Source organism: Drosophila novamexicana, unplaced genomic scaffold, assembly GCF_003285875.2.
Source record: "Drosophila novamexicana strain 15010-1031.04,08,12 unplaced genomic scaffold, DnovRS2.1 tig00000072-arrow-arrow-pilon, whole genome shotgun sequence".
Taxonomy (NCBI): Eukaryota; Metazoa; Arthropoda; class Insecta; order Diptera; family Drosophilidae; genus Drosophila; species Drosophila novamexicana.
In genome coordinates, this window is record NW_020824771.1 from 903,259 (window position 1) to 923,029 (window position 19,771).

The following is a 19,771-nucleotide window of genomic DNA, read 5'->3' on the forward strand; positions in this document are numbered from 1 at the left end:
CATGTGGCCCGGCATGGCCCGGCATGGCCCGGCTCTCTGTGGCTGTCGGTCGATTGGGCCGAAAACACTTGACCAACACGCGAGACGCTGACGCTGACGTAGACGTAGACGCAGACGTTAACATTCACGTTAACGTTAACGTTGACGTCAGCTGTAAGACAAGGCGGCGCAGCCGGCAACATTTCGCGCGTTAGCCACTTAGGGGTGGCTTTTCGCTGCCTCTGCTGCTGCTGCCGTCGCTGTCGCTGCCAACGTCGCTGCTTTGGCTCTTTGGCTCGTTGGCTGCCTTTTCAGCCATCAAGTGGATTTCAGTTTCATTTTGAACGTCGTGCGTCGAGTACGTGAACGGCTATCCTCAAAGCGCGCGCGCGTCTCATTTGCCCGCCTTACGAACCGACCAAAAACCAACTCGAATCGAATTCAATTGCATCTGATGTTGCTGTTATTTGGGCCTGGCCAACAGCAACAATACAACAATTGGCAGTAATCAGCGCGCGTGTGAACCAAAAATAACAAATAAATGCAAAACAAGAAAAATATATACAAATTTCAACTTGAGATATGCACAGAGATATACTCGAAAGTCATGTGAAAGTAAGCAAAAGAAATTGAAAACGAAAAAGATTTCAACTTGCGAGAAAAGTCGCAAAATCTTTTTTCTTTTCTTATAATTTAGGCACAATCAATCATTAGATATAACATTTAAGATATAAATAATAAACAAGTTAAGTAAAATTTACTACGATACAAAAATAATTGAATTTCAAAAGAAATATTAGATAAAAGTTTTTAAAAGTTAACTGAGTAAATAAGAAAGAATTAAATTGAGAACAATAAATAAATAAAATAAAATTATGATTATTAATATTAACAATAATCGGTAAATAAAAAAGAATTAAATCAATGAATAATAATAAAATTGATAAATATTCTAATAAAAATAATATTAAATAAAATAAACGCTTATAAGATTATATTTAATTCAAAATAATTTAAATGAGTAATAATTATGTATAAAATTATATATAAAATTTAATATGATGTATAATTAAAAAAAAAAGTTGTTGAAAGAAAATATTTATATATTTTTGTACCAAGCCAAAAAGTGAACAAATCAAGCAATAAACTAAAGCTTAGCCCACATTTTGTCCTTGAAACTGGGAACTGAGGAGAACAAATAAAAAATAAATATGTTCAAATGTTTCTTAGATGACCTTATGAATTTCGTTTGCCTTGTAATAACGCACATAAAAATATAAGTTTCAAGAAAATTTCAACATAAATTTATGTCACAGCCAAAAGTAAATCGAATGCTTTTTTTTCGTAAATGAGCAAATGTTGAAAATATTTTGTGCGCAAACGAAAATAAAATGTTTATATATGTGTTTTATATGTTTATACATATGTGTGCACATATAAACACATATATATTTGTTGCATATATATAAATCGCCGGCTAAGCAAATCGGCAAAATTATATCATAGCCGCGACCGATTTTAAAAATAGCGCTCTACGATTTTTAGTTGTTGTTGTCGTTCTTTCTTTATTTATTTTTTTTTGGCGTATAATTCATGCAAAAAATGTGTCATGCCGGGCAAAATATATATCGCAAAAGTAAAATCGACCAGTTCTATATAGCGCAGATCCAACGCAGAACAAATTTCGTTGGATTCTGCTCATTGGACATTGGAAAATGAAAAATAAATGAGTATAAAACTAAACTGAACTGAACTGAAATGTTGAGCAGAGCATGTTGCATGTGTTGTCATTAATGATGAGCATATGTGAAATACATATGTGAGCAATATTTTTAAATAAATCAAGGTATATAAGTACACTGCCTACATATGACATTTATTGCTCAAAGAGCAGAAACTGGAAAAACAACAATATGAACAAGACGAACGACAAGTGTGAGAATTGTTAGATTCATACATGTATCTAGCAATAAATTGAGAAAAAATAGAAATAGCTTTTGAAATGTTTTATTGCTATAGTTGATAATAATTTGTAGTATTAAATGTGCTTCTTTATATAAAGAAACATATATAAAAAGGCAGGTCTGTTGCGCAATTGTCAGATTTAAAACATTGACTGGTTTTTTAAAAGTTTAAAGGTTGGCTAAAAATGTGAAGAATTTCCGATTATGTGTCTGAATACCTAACAATTGTCTAAAGTCTCAATGTTTTAATACATGGAAAATGCATTTTGGCATTGAGCTACACTCGAACTAATGTCACTGCCACCTGTTTGCCTGTGCTGTACTCTGCCACGGCTCAATTAGTTCAACCTGCATCAGGAATCAAAGCCAACAACTTTTTCATTTGTTTTTGTTTCTGTTGGACAAAACGAACATTTTTTGTGGCGGCGCGTCCTCCAGCTCCAAGGCTGGACAGCCCTTAGCTAGTGAGCGAGTCTCATGTCTCTGTGTGTTTGTGTGTGTGTGTGCACATTTTAATTCACGGTTCGATGACCACAACGGAAATTCCTTTAATGACCACATGCGACGACGCGGACAATGTCGACGATGCGACAACTGCTGCCCGGAGCTGCTGGAGCAGAGCGAGAGCCAAGTGCACGTGTGCCGGCCGCTGGTAACCTGAACCCTGGCCGATTGGCCAATTGGCCAGGCCTAAATGGCCGACCCTCGACTCGCCTCATAGACCACGTTTTGTGTCTCCCTCTTCCTGTGCGTGAGACGACTCATAAAGGGCAACGTTGCATTTCATTTATTCATTTCATTCTGCTGGCTTGATGTCATTTTAACAGTTTTTGATCTCATATACCCTTGCAGAGGGTATCATTGTTTTGTCATACACGAGAGACGTCTCCCACTATTTAGCATTAATATGCTTGCTCAGTCGATAAATTTTCAATGCGAACTAGTTGATCAGCTCTGCAGCTATCATCGTGATACTTTGCCCAGGTGCGTCTATCTGTTGCATGCAGAAATACGCCGGATAAGAATATAGAAGGAGCATGCCGGAAAGCGCTTCTTCTTTATCAAGAATTTTAAACAAAATTTTGCAAATATGAGCCTTGCAATTATGTGCACAAGAGTATTTAATCTTTGGCGTGTCGTAGTCCGGACATGTTGCTATTAAAATCTTATATAAAACTTTTTTTTTCTCTGCATTTTAAGTATTTTAAAACGGGCTAGAATAACAACGAAATTAAAAAAAAATTTGCCTGTAACATTATTTTGAAAATGTAAATTGCGAATTATATGCTCGGCTGCACATTTGGTCGCGGGCATACAAGGGGGCAGGGCGATAGAGGGCGGGGGCAAAGGCGTGTAATGTGTGCGACGTGCAATGGCAACCAAATGGCTGAGCAATATAGCATATAGCATTCCATTCACAGCTGAAGCATAATCCAGGATTTGAGCTGAGTTTTGGCTGAGAAAAATGTGTCCTTCAATTTTAGCTGGCGAAAATAATTTGGGCTGTTTTGGAATATATAAGATGTAGACAACAAAAGAACGCAAAAAAAATCAAAATATTTTTTATAAGCTTAAAAAACTGAAAATAAACATTAATTATAAACAATCAAAAGTAAATAGAAATTGAATACCAATTAGATATTTAGGCATGTACATATATGATGCTCAGTTTTCATGTAAATTTAGCCAATTAGCCAAATGAATATAAAATTTACCTAAACAAACATAGTTTTGTTTAATGATAAATTAAACGACATGACTAAATGAAAACGAAATACTAAATAAACACACAAAAATAATTCATATTTAGCTAAAATGCTCGCAAAACCAACGCATATTAATTGAAAAAAGAGTTTCAGAATATTATGATTGCAATTAATTATAATCAATAATTAATATACAATGATAAAAGAACAATATAAAAAAACAAATTGAAAAAAAGAACAGGCTTTTGTTTGTGCGCTGCTCGTAAATAAATACATAATTTATTGAAATACAACAAATAGACAAAACGCAATAATAAATAATGTAATTTATGCCGTATTAAAAGTTGTTCAAATTATAAATCATATGCAAAATTATTTGCCATTCGCCATCAAAATGTTGTTTGCAATTTTATGGATTTATGCAAATGCCAAATGAGATTCAAAGCCCCAGCGAAAACCGAAACGTAAGTAAATTGCAATTAAATTGGAAAATTTCGTATACATAATGCCCCTATCGAATGGGGCCAATTGAAGAGCAAGTCAAGCAAATCGAATCATCAGTCAGACAACTTGAAATCTCAATGGCGGCTTTATAAACCAGCCACAAGCTGCAGGACGACAGCGGGGCACTCGGGCTGTGTACACTGTCCGTATCATATGAAAAATGCTCGGGCACTTGGTTCATTTGTTACAATTACAAAACTGGCCAAAACTGCAGACTTGTCGGCAACTCAGGTTGAAGTTAAGTTGATATTTGATTGGGAATTGCTGGCAAGTAAATTTGCAGCATACCTGGCCGGACCAAGACCAGGACCAAGACGAGTGCCCTGGTCCTGCTATAGCAGGTCGTCTATGGTTTGCTTTTTGTATTTCATTTCGTTTGTGCAATCAATCAAGCGCATGAGTAAGGTCAAAGTGCGGGGGTCAAGTGCTTCTACTACACTGCGAATCAACCTGCTTCGAGTTAAGGCCTGACTGCACAGCATTTAGTTCACTTTGGCATACCCCTATCTAACTGCTCAACAGAGTTCTGTTTCTGCTTCGGTTTAGTTTTATTTTCATTCTCTTTTTTTTTGGGATTTTAACTGTCTGAGTCTGGCCTGGCACCTTCCAAAAAATGTAAAAGCAAACAAAAGCCAGGGTAAACACTTTGACGGTGCGTCGTCTTCACCTTTTGCAACTAAGAAACAAAAACATTCCACAAAATTGAACAGCACATTTCTTATGCAAAGGCTAAACAACAAACAAAACACTTGACTGTTAAAAAAGAAAAATATAAGAAAAAGAAAACACTTTTCCCATGTTCCGATACAATTCCTCACCCCGTCGAGAATTAACATTAAAAAGCGCGCGCATTTTGATTTCTCTGCGTGTTTTTCGTGGGTTCTATAAAGCTGCTCTGTTATATAGGGAAACCCCTCTCTCTCTCGCTCTCCCTCACTCACTCAGCCGCCCAATAATAGCGACTCTTTTGTTTGCCCTTTGATTGTTGGGAATATTTTCTTTATCAAAGTGCTTTTCCGAGCTGGCGGCGGCGCGGGCTTCCTTTTCAGAATTCAGCTGCGGCTCAGCAACCACAACATAATGATTGGCAAATTATGGCAAAGAAGTTGTTTTTCTTATTGTTTCGCTAGGTAGACGAACTTTTGGGCCAACAGCTCCGGTGTGTTAGGTGCATGTCTTGTATATAATGCAAACTTTTTTCTTATGATGTTTATATTTTGTAAGAAATTATATAGCGAGCTTCAGGCAGATAAAAAGACGCTCAAGTTGACACCACGCGTCTATGCTTTTCCAACCTGCTGAGTTTGAACCGGCGACTTGCCACTTGCCAGTCCGACGTTCAGATGACTTAGCCATGCCTTAGCCTACTTTACGACTGCGTTGCTTGTCATGTGTGGCCCTTGTCCTTCCCTACAATGAGCCTAAATTTTGCAACATCCAAACGAAGAAAGCTTAACTCAAAATTTCCTTAACTCAATTTAGGCCGTACCTTGATAAGATCTTAGTCAGCCGGTAGAGGCTATTTTGTGTGTAGCATAAATACTACGTTATCAGCGTATGAAGGTCACTTCAGATTCTGTGTCAGGTCTGAGTCTAAATGAATCGACGAATTTCTAATAATTATTTTGTAAGGTTAATCATAAATCTTATAAACGAACAGTTAAAAACTGAGGTAATTTAATGTATTCAATACGCTGCAATATTTAAATTAAATATTACTTGATTATTAATCATTATTAACACAAATACACACTTAGAAAAGTTCAATTTGCCGATTGTCGTTCCTTCTATATTGATTTTAATTGATTTTATTAACCGCGATTACTTTTATTGATCCGACTGACCAAAGCAAATAAACTTAATCGATTGTCCCTTTGTACAATGAAAATATTGTTTGATCAAAGATAAACAAGCAAATAAAAAAGCAATTAATGCGCTTGTCATAATCAAAGTGTTGCTGTGCGGGTGCCATGGTGTATGGCTAGTAGTGTGTGTGCGCGTGTGTCTCTTTGTGTGTGTGTGTATGTTTGTCGTGTAACTAATTAAACAAAAACAAGGACGTAGCGCTTGGCACAGCCGACGTTTGTCCAGCGAACGCAATCGTCAAACCTAATAAATACATGAATAGTCCTCACACTCAAGCCCCATACGCTAGATGATGTGATCTGCGACCCTATAAAGGAAAGATGGTGAAATATGAGAAAGAGAGAGGGAGAGCGAGAGAGAGAGAGAGACAGATGGTGTTAGAGGCGTCGTTTCGCGAGGTAGCCGCATAAATATTTGCTCAGCGTATTACGGGGGTCGTTCATGTTTGGGCATTGTCCTTGTCATGTGTTTGCTTCTGCTTTGCATGTCATAAATTGCTGCATAAACAAAGGCGCAGCACCGCAACAGCCCACAAGCCCAACCGCAAGCCACACGAAGCCCAGTATAAAAATATATGACTTCTACGCAGTCTAAATGATATTTTTCATATGAGCTTGGGACATGTGTCATAAATTCAGATGCTCGGCTTTATAATGATGATGTTTTGGCTCTGCCATTTGACGAAAGGGAAATAGTTTTTCCTTTTACTTGTAGTTTTTGTTGTTTTGTTTTTTTGCTTGTTTCTCAGCTTATTTGCCAACTGTCTGGAACTGGAGCTGTCGGAGTTTTCATTTTGTTTGCCAACTAAACAAAGAGGGTTCTGTAGTTGTAGCGTCTGTCGCTTATGCATCATATTTTTGGCTGGTATTTTGTCCAAATAGACACCCAGTTGTCAGCCACTGCACGCATTGTTTGAAGGCCTGCTTTTATTTTTTGTCTAGCTGCCAACTGCCAACTATAATATATGGGGTATTATAAAACAATTCAAGTGGTTTGTTACAAGCAGAGAAGCCTAGTTTGATCATAAGAGTTTGTTTTCGAGACCCTAAAAGAGTATCTAGCAGTCAAGCAGACTTGTCCTAAGTGTCCCTATTTAATGCTGTGCCCCCTTTCTCTGACGCGACATGTTGGCAATGTGACTCGAAAAATATGAGCGTTGGCTGAAAATAATTGAAATTATTTTTGCGTGATATATTATATATAATGGAACTCAAATATGGCGCTGCACTTTGTGCAGCACTGTGGCGGCAGTGTTGCAAAGCGTGCGCACACATAGGCAGGGTTGCCAATTCGGCTGGTATGTGTGTGTGTGTGAGTGTGTGCTTGCCACCTGTTATCCAGAAAAATGGTATGAAATAAGGGATAAGAGCTGAGCGAGTCGCATAAGTAAAAACACGCAAATTGTTAACCACACACACGAAACATTTTTCATGCTTGGTTTATTTATTTGTTTTGGTTTTTATTTTCCTTTTGCATTTGGCTCACACTTCTTTTTATGTTTTGCTGATGGTGTGCGTTGATATTTGGTGATGAATTTACGACAGGCATGCATTCAAATGTGCGACTGTACACATAGAGGTATTACCTTTTTCTAATCTAAATTTATGTGCAGCTGACCAAAAGTCACACCACATTTTATTTTATTTCTTTTTTTTTAATATTTCTACTCTATGCTGTGTATTAAAAGTTTGTTATATAGTTTGCTAAAGGCTATTTAATAAGACGATTAAAGTTGCATATGGAGAGATCTATCCAAACTTGAATACTAAAAAAAAACTCATTAGGCTCTTTGGAAATATCTGAACCCTGTCTTACACTTGATGTACTCATAATATACTCACACATCAAATGTCAGCAAGTGTATTAAATATTCGGCATAGTTCTTGTATACTTTTTTCTTGCCACTCTCACACCTCTGGGGACTTACCCGGGATGCCGTTTTGTGCCCTCTCAGACTGCTTTTATTTCATTTTTTTTGTGGCACTTGTAGCACGCAAAGTTGTGTTAAGCACACGCTGGAGAATTGCGGACAATGAACGAAATGAGTTTTGCAAATTAATTAGTGAAATACTCTTGGAAAGTTTTATCATTTTTGACCATGTGACTAATTAGCTAAGGATCCAGTCGATTGCCGGCGCAATTGCCCAAAAAAACCCCAAGTCAAGTGAAATTTAAGATCCTCGTGCGAAAGTTGAGCATCAAATCCAACTGGGAGAAATTACATTAAAATCCGAAATAATGAAATTGCCAGCGCAATAAAATGATTTTATGATTATGGCACCGTTGTGTGAGCGTGTGGCCAGGACCTACTACACACACGGGCCCTCCCTTTTCCCCGCCAGCGGTCGCTTCTCTCCTTTCTTCTGACAAACTTGCCGATAAATGTCGCCAGGACAAGGAAAATGCGTGTGGCATACTTTGCGGTGGGCTCTTTGGTGGTGGGTGGCGGTTGGGGTGTGGAGGGCTGTCGGCAATGACATTCCCTCGCATGGTACGCGCTGTAAATTAATAATATCAACTTTGGCAGCAAATGTCAGAAAAGGGCAAGCAAATAGCCTGGCAAGCTTCCACTTTTCCCCTCCTATTCTGACATGTCTGCCTCACTCACATTGTGCGTGCGTGTGTGTGTGTCAACTTTTGATATCCTACACACTTCAACGTACGGCTGTCTGCGTGTGTGGGTGTGTTTGTCTGTGTGTGTGGGTGTGTGGGTGTGTGCGTGACTTGGTGACTGTTTTTGGTGTTTACAGGCTGCCGAATCAAACTTCAATGTATGTGACATCTGACTTTCGGGTGAGGCAAATGAAAGCCGCCTTTATGTATGCCACGTAAATGGCTCTAAGTGCGTTCAACATTCAAATTAAAGGCAAATCCTACAATAATAACAACAAAAAAATCTACAAACAGCAACAGCAACAATATTTTCAATATGTTGTGAAATCTTTGTCTGTTGATAGGCAAAGCTCTTGCAAAGCCTTTAAGCATGATATGGGTAGACGTCTTCAAGCCTGATCTATCTATGTATGCTTAGTTTCCTTGCCGCTGATCGAATATATATTAAGTCTTAAGAACCATGTTCAGATTCTCGAAGCGTATCTATAAGTCGAATACTCTCTGCTGGAAAATATTTATTTGTTACTTGCTTTCTTAAATTTCATAAGACAATTTCGTGATAATTGCATATTTTATGAATGTTGAAATTCAATTGCTTAGTTTACAATTTGTTTATTTTGATTTCATTTTTCATTTACACGCAATTTTCTTTTCTTTTCCTTTCAAATCTTTTCTATTGCCAGTTGATGGCAAACAAATGTTAACATGAAGCATTTCAATTTACACGAAAGCGTTCCCAAATGTCGAGGGTCGCTTAAACATGAGGCAATTGTTAAGTGTTTTCATTTGCTTTGTGCCAAATGATTTTCTCATTGCAGGCAACTAGGGGCGAGATTCTTGATGGGGGTTGCGTGTGCCAATAATTGAAGGTACGAGCAAATTGGAAATTGTAATTAATTGAAAATCGTTTGGGGGTTGCAAGCTTACGAGTAGAATATGTAATTAACTGCGCTTCTTCAAATTTATAGGAAATGCTTTGTTACATTTTTTCATGAAGTCATAATTAAGTGCAATGAGCACTAAAAAAATACTGCATAATTTTTCTCACTTTGCAATAAAAATCAATTTTAATAAACGGTTAGAAAATAGTATAATCAACTTTTCTTTAAGCAAAACCATAATTTTGCTGCAAATATAAAAACATGGCTTATCCAACACTTTTAGATATTTGAATCTTTAAAATAATTCTTTAAGCCGCCGACTGGGAAGAGTATTTCAATTTATTTTTCACTGCTGCTGGACAGTGTATGGAGACGCCAATAAACATTTCGAAAAAAAATATTCATATATAAAACAGTTCTCTCCCAGAGCCCAGAACAAGACAAGCGCAGCAATCAGCCGTTTTTATCAGAAAACCAAAAGCAAGAGCTGACTGAAAAGCAGAAGACGAAAAAAATAAACAAAATGAAAATGATTATAAAAAAGTGCGAGCTGAAAAAAACTCAATAACATGCAACAAAATGTAAAGTCGGGCAACGAGTAGATTGACTGGAAGCGCTAGTTGGTCTCCCAAAAAGCGACTCCAGTGCAGCCAATACTCTCCTCTCAGCTGCCCCGCAAGCTCTTCGCCACGCGGTAGAAGAGGAAAATCCAAAAAAAAAAAAACCAAAAAAATGGTTGTTGTGTGTAAAGTGTTGCACATCAGGCCACAATGGCGCTAAGCCAATAAATTAAATCAAACAAGCGCGATAACCATTTCACTTTTGCCATGTCTATCCACACACACATACACACACACACACACACACACACAGCTACAACATTGTTGGCCACACAACAACAATAAAGTTAAAATGGCGTAAACAGTATAAAAAACTGAAATGCATGAGCTTTTCACAGTAGCTGCCGCAGCGACAAAACAAAAAAGAATCTAGAGAAAAACCTTCCCGAAAAAAAAAATGGCGCTTTAAATGCATTTTAATAAAAAGTTTGTGCGAAAGAGAGCGCTGCGAAGCGTTGGAGTGAGAGGGGCAGAGAGTCCGCAAGTTTGAAAAAATGTGGTTGAAAATTTTTTAAAAGCTTTTCCGACACTTTGTTGCGTATATATTATAAAATATGCTGTTCCTGCTGCTGTTGTTGTCCTTGTTGTTGTTGTTGTTATGACTCCTCCATCAATATATGCACGCATGCATATACATATATCTGCTGGTATATGTGAAAATACGGTTAATTTTTGTCAACACAGAACAAGCGCTGCGTAACGACGCCATTTTGTTTTGTTCTCGGACCACAAGAGACGTTGGCAAATTGTTTAAGCTGTTGCCTCGATCAGTAGAAAAAGCCGGCCGCCATTTTGGCTGATTGTTGACAAGTCAATTAAAAGACTTGAATTTATGACGCATGCCACGCATTTTGTGCTCGCCAAATAGCAGGTATTAACCTAGATTTGGAGTATCGATTAGCTATGAGCATGATTATCTGAAGATTCGCCATTTTTTACGACAATTTTTAGTGATATTTTTGTTAAAATTCAACAAGAAAAAGTTCAAAAGCCTCCCAGTTCTATTAAATTTGTATTTATTATTATGAGAATTGCACATTTTTTATAATGGGACTTATATAACTCAAAAATTTAGTTGGAATCGATATTTATCGATCAAGCGATGGAACTATTGAAAATCTGTTGAAAAAGCAGATGTTATTGGCTGTTGAAATATTTTTCTATAGTCGAAAATATGTTTTGCCCATTAAATATTGATGGTTAAATAGAAAACCTCTGCTGATATAATAATTTTGAGCGATTTTCCCGTACCTAGCTTGCGTAGACTGACATTTTATTTATATTTAAATTTTAAAATTTTTGTTCACACATTATTATAAGTTTGAATACTACCGAAACACAATACGAATATTCTCAGTTATAGTTCTGATTCTTTCGATTATATAATGAAGTTATATATAAATTTTCTGTTGCCAGCGTTTCTATTTGGCTTAATTGCATTGGTAAGCGTAAAGCGAGTCGATCACTTGGCCCATATCTTATTGTTATTATATTTCAGAGCCAATTGCCATATGGCAATGCTAGAGCTTTGGTTAGCCCCCCAGGGGTGATGGCCAGCGCTAATGCCACGGGAAGCCTGAAAACCAATGTCACCAATCAAAACGCAACCATTGTTTTGGCCAGGGATACTGATCGGAGCAATGACACCGCCGTAACAACACTGCCAGCACAGACCAAGTCCCTCGAGATGTCCCAGTCCACGGGCAGCACTGTGGTTACGAATATTGTGCGCAGAAAGCGTGCAGAGACCGAGCCGACATTGCCCTTCGATTTTCATACAATGCATCTACCATGCGATTTAGATCAAAACGGCAGAGCTCAGGTGGTCGATGCCTTTCCCAATCATTGCATCTGGGTTTGGAACAATAAATTTGTGCATGAGGGCTTCTATCGGGTTTTCAAGACATATCAGCTGGAGGGGTTCTTCTTTGGACAGTATTATGAGCGCTTGAAGCGCTTCGAGATCGATCCCCACAGTTGGGACTACAGCAACACAGGATTCTAGATGACCCCTAGATAGCAACAATTAAATTAACTGTAAATTATGTGGAAATGTATAAAAATTCAAAACGAAAACAACAAAAATAAAGGAAACGGTGTAAAAAACAAAACAACAAAAGTGGAATAAGCCTGGTTTTTTCAATAGCCTTCAAGTTCTATGATTCCGCAGACTTGTCTATTGAATCTAGTAATTTTTTTGTTTTCCCAAGAAATGGCCAGCTATCTTGGATATAAGATGACGGGTAGGGTGAACATAGAGACCACGCTTTTTAAAGTGGACAAAGTTATAGTAATAGTATATGGGATTGTTCTGGTTCTTAATACTGCAGCAGGGTAAGATGTTGAGTTATTCTCAACCAGGTGGTGAGACGAGCTGTAGAGAGGGGTCTGGCCAGTCTGCTCTCATGTTACTTAAGCTTTATCGGCAAATGTGGCGGTTCACATGGAGCTCTACAGTTTCCAGATTCAGGTTAACCGTACGGTTTTTTTCAAAAGCTTCTGGACCCATTCGACATAGCATCCATTCCTCAAATGGATACCGAATCTCCAGTCACCGAGAACTATTACTTTTGCTAAAAGGGACATCTTTTGCCCTCTGAGTATTGAAGGTTAACAATTTTGAACGATTTTCCATTACCCAGCTTGCGTAGACATACATTTCACTTGAATTTAAATTTTAAAATTTTAGAACCCACAACATTGTCATTAGGTGGAATACTTCCCACACACAAAACGAATTTTATCAGATACAATTTTAAAAACAGAACCTTTCAATTACATGATGTTGCCCATAAATATGCTGTTGCCAGCGCTTCTAATTGGTCTAATTGCATTGGTAAGCGTAAAGCGAGTCGATCACTTGGCCCTTATCTTAGGGTTATTATATTTCAGAGCCAATTGCCATATGGCAATGCGAGAGCTTTGGTTAGCCCCCCAGGGGTGATGGCCAGCGCTAATGCCACGGGAAGCCTGAAAACCAATGTTACCAATCAAAACGCAACCATTGTTGTGGCCAGGGATACTGATCGGAGCAATGACACCGCCGTAACAACACTGCCAGCACAGACCAAGTCCCTCGAGAGGTCCCAGTCCACGGGCAGCACTGTGGTTACGAATATTGTGCGCAGAAAGCGTGCTGAGACCGAGCCGACATTGCCCTTCGATTTTCATACAATGCATCTGCCATGCGATTTAGATCAAAACGGCAGAGCTCAGGTAATCGATGCCTTTCCCAATCATTGCATCTGGGTTTGGAACAATAAATTTGTGCATGAGGGCTTCTTTCGGGTTTTCAAGACATATCAGCTGGAGGCGTTCTTCTTTGGACAGTATTATGAGCGCTTGAAGCGCTTTGAGGTCGATCCTCACAGTTGGGACTACAGCAACACAGGATTCTAGATAGCCCCTAGAAAGCAAGAATCCAATTAGCCGACAAAAGTAAAAGGTTCAATAATAGTAATGTTTTAGAATAAATGCGCAAAGATTTTCGTTGCATTTATGCGAGAGATGGTAATGCGAGAGATGACAATGCGGGAGATAAAAATTTTAATCGGAAACTAAAAACTTAGTTTGAAGTAGGCGAAGCAAAGATGACGAATACAGCACACTGGCAAATATATTTATAACCCCCGAGTGGAGCACACTTTTCATTACTCTTAGATTTTTGTTTTTATTTTACAAAATTCTATCGTGCTAATTAAAATGGATCTGAGTGACTATGAGCTGGAGGAATTTAAGCGAGCCTTTCAAATACTGGACCGAGACGGAGAGGGTAGCATTCAGGCGAAAGATTTGGGCGTGTTCATGCGAGATTTGGGATTGTCGCCCACAGAAAGCGAGTTGGAGTCAATGATCAACCAGCTGGACTCAGATGGTAACGGGAGCATCGATTTTGAAGAGTTTGTCACTGCCATGACGGCAAAACTGAAAGCAGCACCAGATTTGGATGTTCTGCGCGAGGCGTTTAGTGTCTACGACAAAGAGAATACCGGCTATATAGGAGTGGATCAGCTGCGTACCGTAATGATAGCGTTAAAGCTGAAGCCCACAGATGAGGAGCTTGACGAACTGATACGCGTAGGCGACATAGATGGCGACGGCTACCTCAACTACGAAGAGTTCGTTCAGTTGATGAGCCCCCATTAGAAAACAAGAACCGCCCAAAGAAACAAACAGAAACAGAAACTACTTCATTCCAGTAATGCGTATATCTCCAGAATCATCAGCAGAAGCCAGAACAGTTATTATTAGAGTAGAAGAAGCGTTTAGATAAGTTAAGGGGTATACATTAAATTTGTTTTATGAAAACTCAGTGAGTAACAGAACTGTATACAAAATTGTAAGAGCATAATTTGGTTTAAAAGATTTACCCAACGACTCGTTTAATGAAAGCTTGCTTAACAGACTTGGATATATAAATATAGATATAAAATAAAAAATAAAAATTTAGTTAATTTAAAATTTATAAAAATCGCTTTTCGCGTTTGGCTTGAGCTCTTTGCTACTTTGCATATTTAAATGCTGCAATTGTTGCTTGAGAGCATTGACATTATTGGAGTTATTTGATTTTAGGGAAACAGCTTTTAGTTCACGTCACAGCCATGCGACTGAATTCTTTATGAATATTTTCAAAGCTTATTTATTTACAAGCTGAGAGAGCAGAGAGAGAGAGAGAGAGAGCTGTAGCAGATTCCCAAAAAGGCAGCTATCATGACTTGAACAGGCTCTACAATAAAATTACAATGATGCGCTTTTGAGAGCTGTGACCAAAGCATTAGTCATAAGCAGGCCTGCAGTTAGGCTAAGTGCATAATAAACGCATTATTCAAAAGATGGTCAAGCAAATGCATTTTCATTATACTATATATTTATGTTGATGTGCTGCACATTGAACAGTTTGGCGCCAAAAGTGGGGCGCATAAAAACCAAGCCACTTGCCAAAACAAAAAAATGCGCTGAGGTCACGCTAAAAGCGCTCAAAATTTGTGGCCAAAAGTGGAAGGAGAGCAAAAAAGACAATACATATATATATAAACAAAAGTTAGCTACCTCCCTTTGGACGTTATAAAATACGAAACTACTTAGCGGCGTTGATGAATTGTGACATTTTTATGGGTTTGTCTTTGCGCACAGGCAAAAAAAAAAAAAAGAGGAGGAGAGATACGAAAACAGGCGGCGGAAGCCAAAGGCAAATGGCAAATGCTTTTGGCTTAGCCACTCGCAGCTCGGCCATAAACAATATGGTCAGCCAGTTGGAGATCCTGGCCAGCAATACATCTCCTATTCTCGCCTGGTCTCGTCTCCAAAAATATTGTGCAAATTATGAAAGTGCCAGCTCGCAGCGGACGCCATTTCTGAAAAAAAAGTAAAAATTTGCTAAAAAACAAACAAAATGCTAGAAAAAAAAGAAAAAAATACTTTTAATGCGCGATTCACGTGTCGCTGTCGCGTTCGACGCTTTCCTAAGCCATAAACATAACTCAGGCATATTTATAGTTATGCCCGTCCAAGATTTATTTGGCCCGTCCACCGTTTAATTAAAACAATCGCTAAAGTTTTTCATTAGGTATTTGTAAATCGCAAAGTTTAAGCATGGAAATCTTTTTGCTTGGCACTCTATAACATTTAATTGCCATTTCTCTAACCATTGCAGAGTTTCTTTTGCAGTCGCCTGTTGCCGTTTTCCCAGCCAATTGCCAATTGCCGTTTTAATGAGCCCCTTTTAAACGGGAACGGCTTTGATAAGAAATAACTCACGGTGAAAGCGAGTGTGCGCCCTCAACTCAACTCGGCTCAGCTGTGGCTTTAAATGCTTCCATTTGACACTTTTTGTCATTGCAGCTGGCATAATGGAACTCTTAATGGCAGGGCTAACAAAATATTTCAATTGACGCGTCTGTAAACGGCTTTTCGCATTTCCGACCCTAAAAAAGACTGCAGGTAGCATCGTTTAATTGTGAGAAATTTCCCACCTGCGATTTCATATCCGCTTCGTCTCCTTTCTCTTCTCTGCTTTTTGCTCACAGTTTTAGGCACTGCATCATTTTTAGACCTTATCAAAATGATAACAAAAACTCTCTATTCATGTTGAAAAGTTTATTCTCATACTTATTGTTCCGTAATGACCAATAAAATATATGTTCGACAATCTTTTGAGTTTTTTTTTACCAACATTTGCGTCCCATTGCGATTGCTTTTGCTGTAGTTCAGTATCAATGGTAATTTAACAGCGTTCTCGTGCGTATACGTAATGTTGTATACTTAATATGCAGACATTTTGATGTGCAGCACCCCGCCGAGCACGACCATATTCTCAGCTTTGCGAAATGCTAGCGAGAAGCAAGGCTGATGGAGGAGAGTGCCGTTCGTGGGGGGGTAAAAGTTTTTGTGACTTGCTGACTGTTCATTAGAGGCCGAAGAGAACGTGCAAAGATAAACAGCAAACCATTAAACGATATCTCATCAAGAAAATCGCCTTAAATATGTTTCTGCCTAATTTCCCACAATTGTGTGTATAGGTGTGTGTGCGTGTGTGTGTGTGTTGTGTGGGGGGAACGGTCGTCCAGTCAGTCATCCATCCAACCATGCGGCATATGCATACAAAAGCAATTTAGCCAGGCGACCCATTTTACCCCACCTCAGCAACAAAGCTCCCGTAGTTCATGAGCAAAAAGTCGCTAGAAAAAGACAAAAAATACAACGATAACAAAAACAAAAAAGAAAAGAAATAAGAAAAATCTAATAATTTTTTATGTATTTTTCTCTCTGTTCTTGACTCTCTTACAGTTGAATGACCACAAGGCCAAAACGTGGGGCAGCCATGAAACCAGAAGAATGCTGAAAAGGTAGAGAAAAGGCAAAAAAACCGAAAAGAGAAATGTCGCAAAAGAAATAAGAAATTAAATGAAGCAACAAACATGTCAGTGTGTGCGTCCGTGTGTTTGTGTGACGCACAACACAACACAAAACGGGAAATTATGTGGCACAATCCATGAAATAGATGCAAACACAGAAAAGGATCAGAAGAACGGGGCCAAATGAGATTAACCAACCAATGCTATGCGGCCAATATAAATCACAAATCAACAAATAAAGCCATCTAAAAAATACCAAACAATACCAAAAATCAAATAAATACCTAAAAATAAATACCCAAAGTAGATACCAAATGAAACGAGTAAAGCGCGCCTGATTAGATATATGTATCTGTATGTATCTGTAGATACTTCCAGTTTATCTGCGGGTCGCTTTTCCTTATGCCTTGCGCAATTTGATGCCACTTCATTTGGCTTCTTCAGCAACTACTTCGCAGCAGATATTTTAATTTTGCACGCGCCAGCTGTTTAAGCTGATTAATGGCAGCCAGCAGAGAAAGCGGCTGTCAATCAAGGACGTTCACGCAGTCTGGCAAATGGGCAAAAGGAGTGAGGGGTCGAATGAATAGACAGCTAGTTAGTTAGCTGGCAGCTAACTTGACGGCTATTTAAAGCAAATGGCTTTAAGATGAGTAACAAATTTAGCAAAGCAGATAAAATTATAAAAAATATTCCAAGCGAAACAATTTGACAGACAGGTGTTACGAGCAATAGAAGATACTTGTATATTTTGTGAGTGTGGGAGAAATTTATGAAGTATGTTTTATTCATAACTTAAAGAAATATAGTATTAAAAAAAAGAGTTTAAGATTCGTTTCTGAATCTATTTAATTCATGTAGAAACATTTACTCGTTTGGTAATATTATTTTTATTAATTCGACACACAATGAAATATCCTTCTAGTAAATCCTTTGTTAAATTTGTTTCAGTATTATTTAGAATTATTTATTACACATTTAATTTTATAAAATTCTCTTATATTCTCCATTCCTAAACTGAATTTTTGTAACCCATTATTTGTTGTTTTCGGCTGTTTTTACTAGCTTTCACAATCGAATAATTATAGATAAATCATTTAACACTTTCTCTCTTTATTCAAAAGCCTTCAAATTCTATTGAGATAATATTTAAGTTATTTTTAGCAGACATTTTATTGCGAGAGCTTACAATGCTGCTTTTGGGCGCTGAGGTAATTTCTAAAAGTACAAAATTATAAAAACGTGTCGTTTTTAATTATTTGAATGCCCAAGCAGGCGTCAAAATAAAGCATGCAATTGGAAGTGATATTACAGAAGACCTTAAAAAGGGGCAAATAGGTTTCCAAAAAAAAAAGGAAAAACTTAAAGGAAAACAAAAAAAAAACTTTGCTCAAAGTCACGAAATGAAAAATAAACGGTAAATATACAATATTTATACCCACAGGGGAAAGCGACGAAGCGCAAGCAGTTGACTTTTGATGGTCACTGTGTGCCAGAAATTGACCGAGCCACATATATATATATATATATATATGTATATACAAAACCTAGTATATGTTACAAAAATATGTATGTATTTGTATTTCTGATTGCATTTGTATTTGTATTTCTGTATATATGCGGTCCACTCAATGTGTCCAGTCACGTTTTCATCAACAACATTTTGGCTAAGTTTTTGGTTAATATTATTTGTTTGTTGTTGCTCTTGTGCGAATTTCTTGCTATTTATTTATTTTGCCCGCTTCGTTCGTTTCGCAAGTGCCAAAAGGCAAATATTGCGCATACGCCGCGTATGTGGCCTTCGTTGAAATCAATAAGCAGCTGCCTCTAAAATATATACAAATCGCCTCCACAGTCCAGCTTGTGCTGGACAAACAAGCAGCAGCAAGAAATCGCAAAATATTTTCAAGCATACTTTTAGGAAATTGACCTCATCGCCACCGCTTCTCTATGAAATAAAACCAATAAAACTGCCTTCAATTCTACCCATCAATGATTATGTTTGCTTTCGTTTGCTTCTGACCCAAAAAACACACAAACAAAACATAACAAAATAAAGTTACATCCTGGGAAAATTATATTGCTAAATTCTTTCAAAGTTTTCTTCACAGCAGCTAATCGAATAGAGTATATAATTCAGTTTTCAGTTTTCCCCTTCCATTTTAAGCTTGCAATTTCATTTAAAATTGTACAAATTATCAACACGGCATGAGTTTCTGTAATCAAATCCATCAGATTAGAGAACAGGCAACATTTCAATAAATAATTGAAATGTGAAATTATATTTTAAATCCATTGAAGTCGCATCAATTGCAATTGAAGCACGTGTGAAATTTGATTTTGACAGCTGTTAGGGAACAACTTGAGAGCTCTTTCTAGATTGCTGGCTGTGGATGAATATCTTCACAAATTCAAATAAAATATAATCATCATGTGGCATGTAGCAGGCAGATTGAAGGCACGTATCGATGTCAATCGAAGGTACATCCTATTGAATCAATATACGCGTTAATAGGTTGTTGACGAAAAGCGGCTTATATTACAGCGTCTTCATAGATTGACAAATATATAAATCAAACGAATATACCAAAGCATAAATTGATAATCACGCCAAAATAAACTTTCTATAAATCATGAGCAAAACTTTAAATTGATAACATAACGAATAAATATTTATCATATTTACATGTTGTCAATAATAAAAAAAAGTTCGGTATAAACAATATTCGATAACTGAAAATCGATAATTTAAAAAAATTGAAACATTTTGGATTAAATTTCCAA

General features: G+C 37.6%; 3 protein-coding genes across 4 annotated transcripts in view; all 3 read left to right on the forward strand.

Moving 5' to 3' along the window:
• Positions 1–347: 347 nt before the first annotated feature.
• LOC115771379 overlaps positions 348–19,771 on the forward strand; it is an 86,470-nt gene continuing 67,046 nt past the window's right edge. The window contains exon 1 of the mRNA XM_030717064.1: positions 348–594. The gene's annotated coding sequence lies outside the window, so the exon portion shown is untranslated. The remainder of the gene's footprint in view (positions 595–19,771) is intronic.
• Positions 11,452–12,218, forward strand: LOC115771416. Its single transcript, XM_030717116.1, has 2 exons — positions 11,452–11,575; positions 11,632–12,218. Exons 1-2 carry the CDS (start codon positions 11,519–11,521, stop codon positions 12,136–12,138), a joined length of 564 nt encoding a protein of 187 aa, XP_030572976.1. The 5' UTR covers positions 11,452–11,518; the 3' UTR covers positions 12,139–12,218.
• LOC115771417 (neo-calmodulin-like) lies at positions 12,826–14,555 on the forward strand. 2 transcript variants are annotated; one of them, XM_030717118.1, is made up of 2 exons: positions 12,826–12,969; positions 13,026–13,840. In XM_030717118.1, the coding sequence occupies exons 1-2, from the start codon at positions 12,913–12,915 to the stop codon at positions 13,530–13,532; spliced, it is 564 nt and encodes a 187-aa protein (XP_030572978.1). In that variant the 5' UTR covers positions 12,826–12,912; the 3' UTR covers positions 13,533–13,840. The 2 variants fall into 2 exon arrangements, with proteins under 2 accessions (XP_030572978.1, XP_030572979.1); XM_030717119.1 differs by having other exon boundaries at positions 12,838–12,969; positions 13,026–14,555.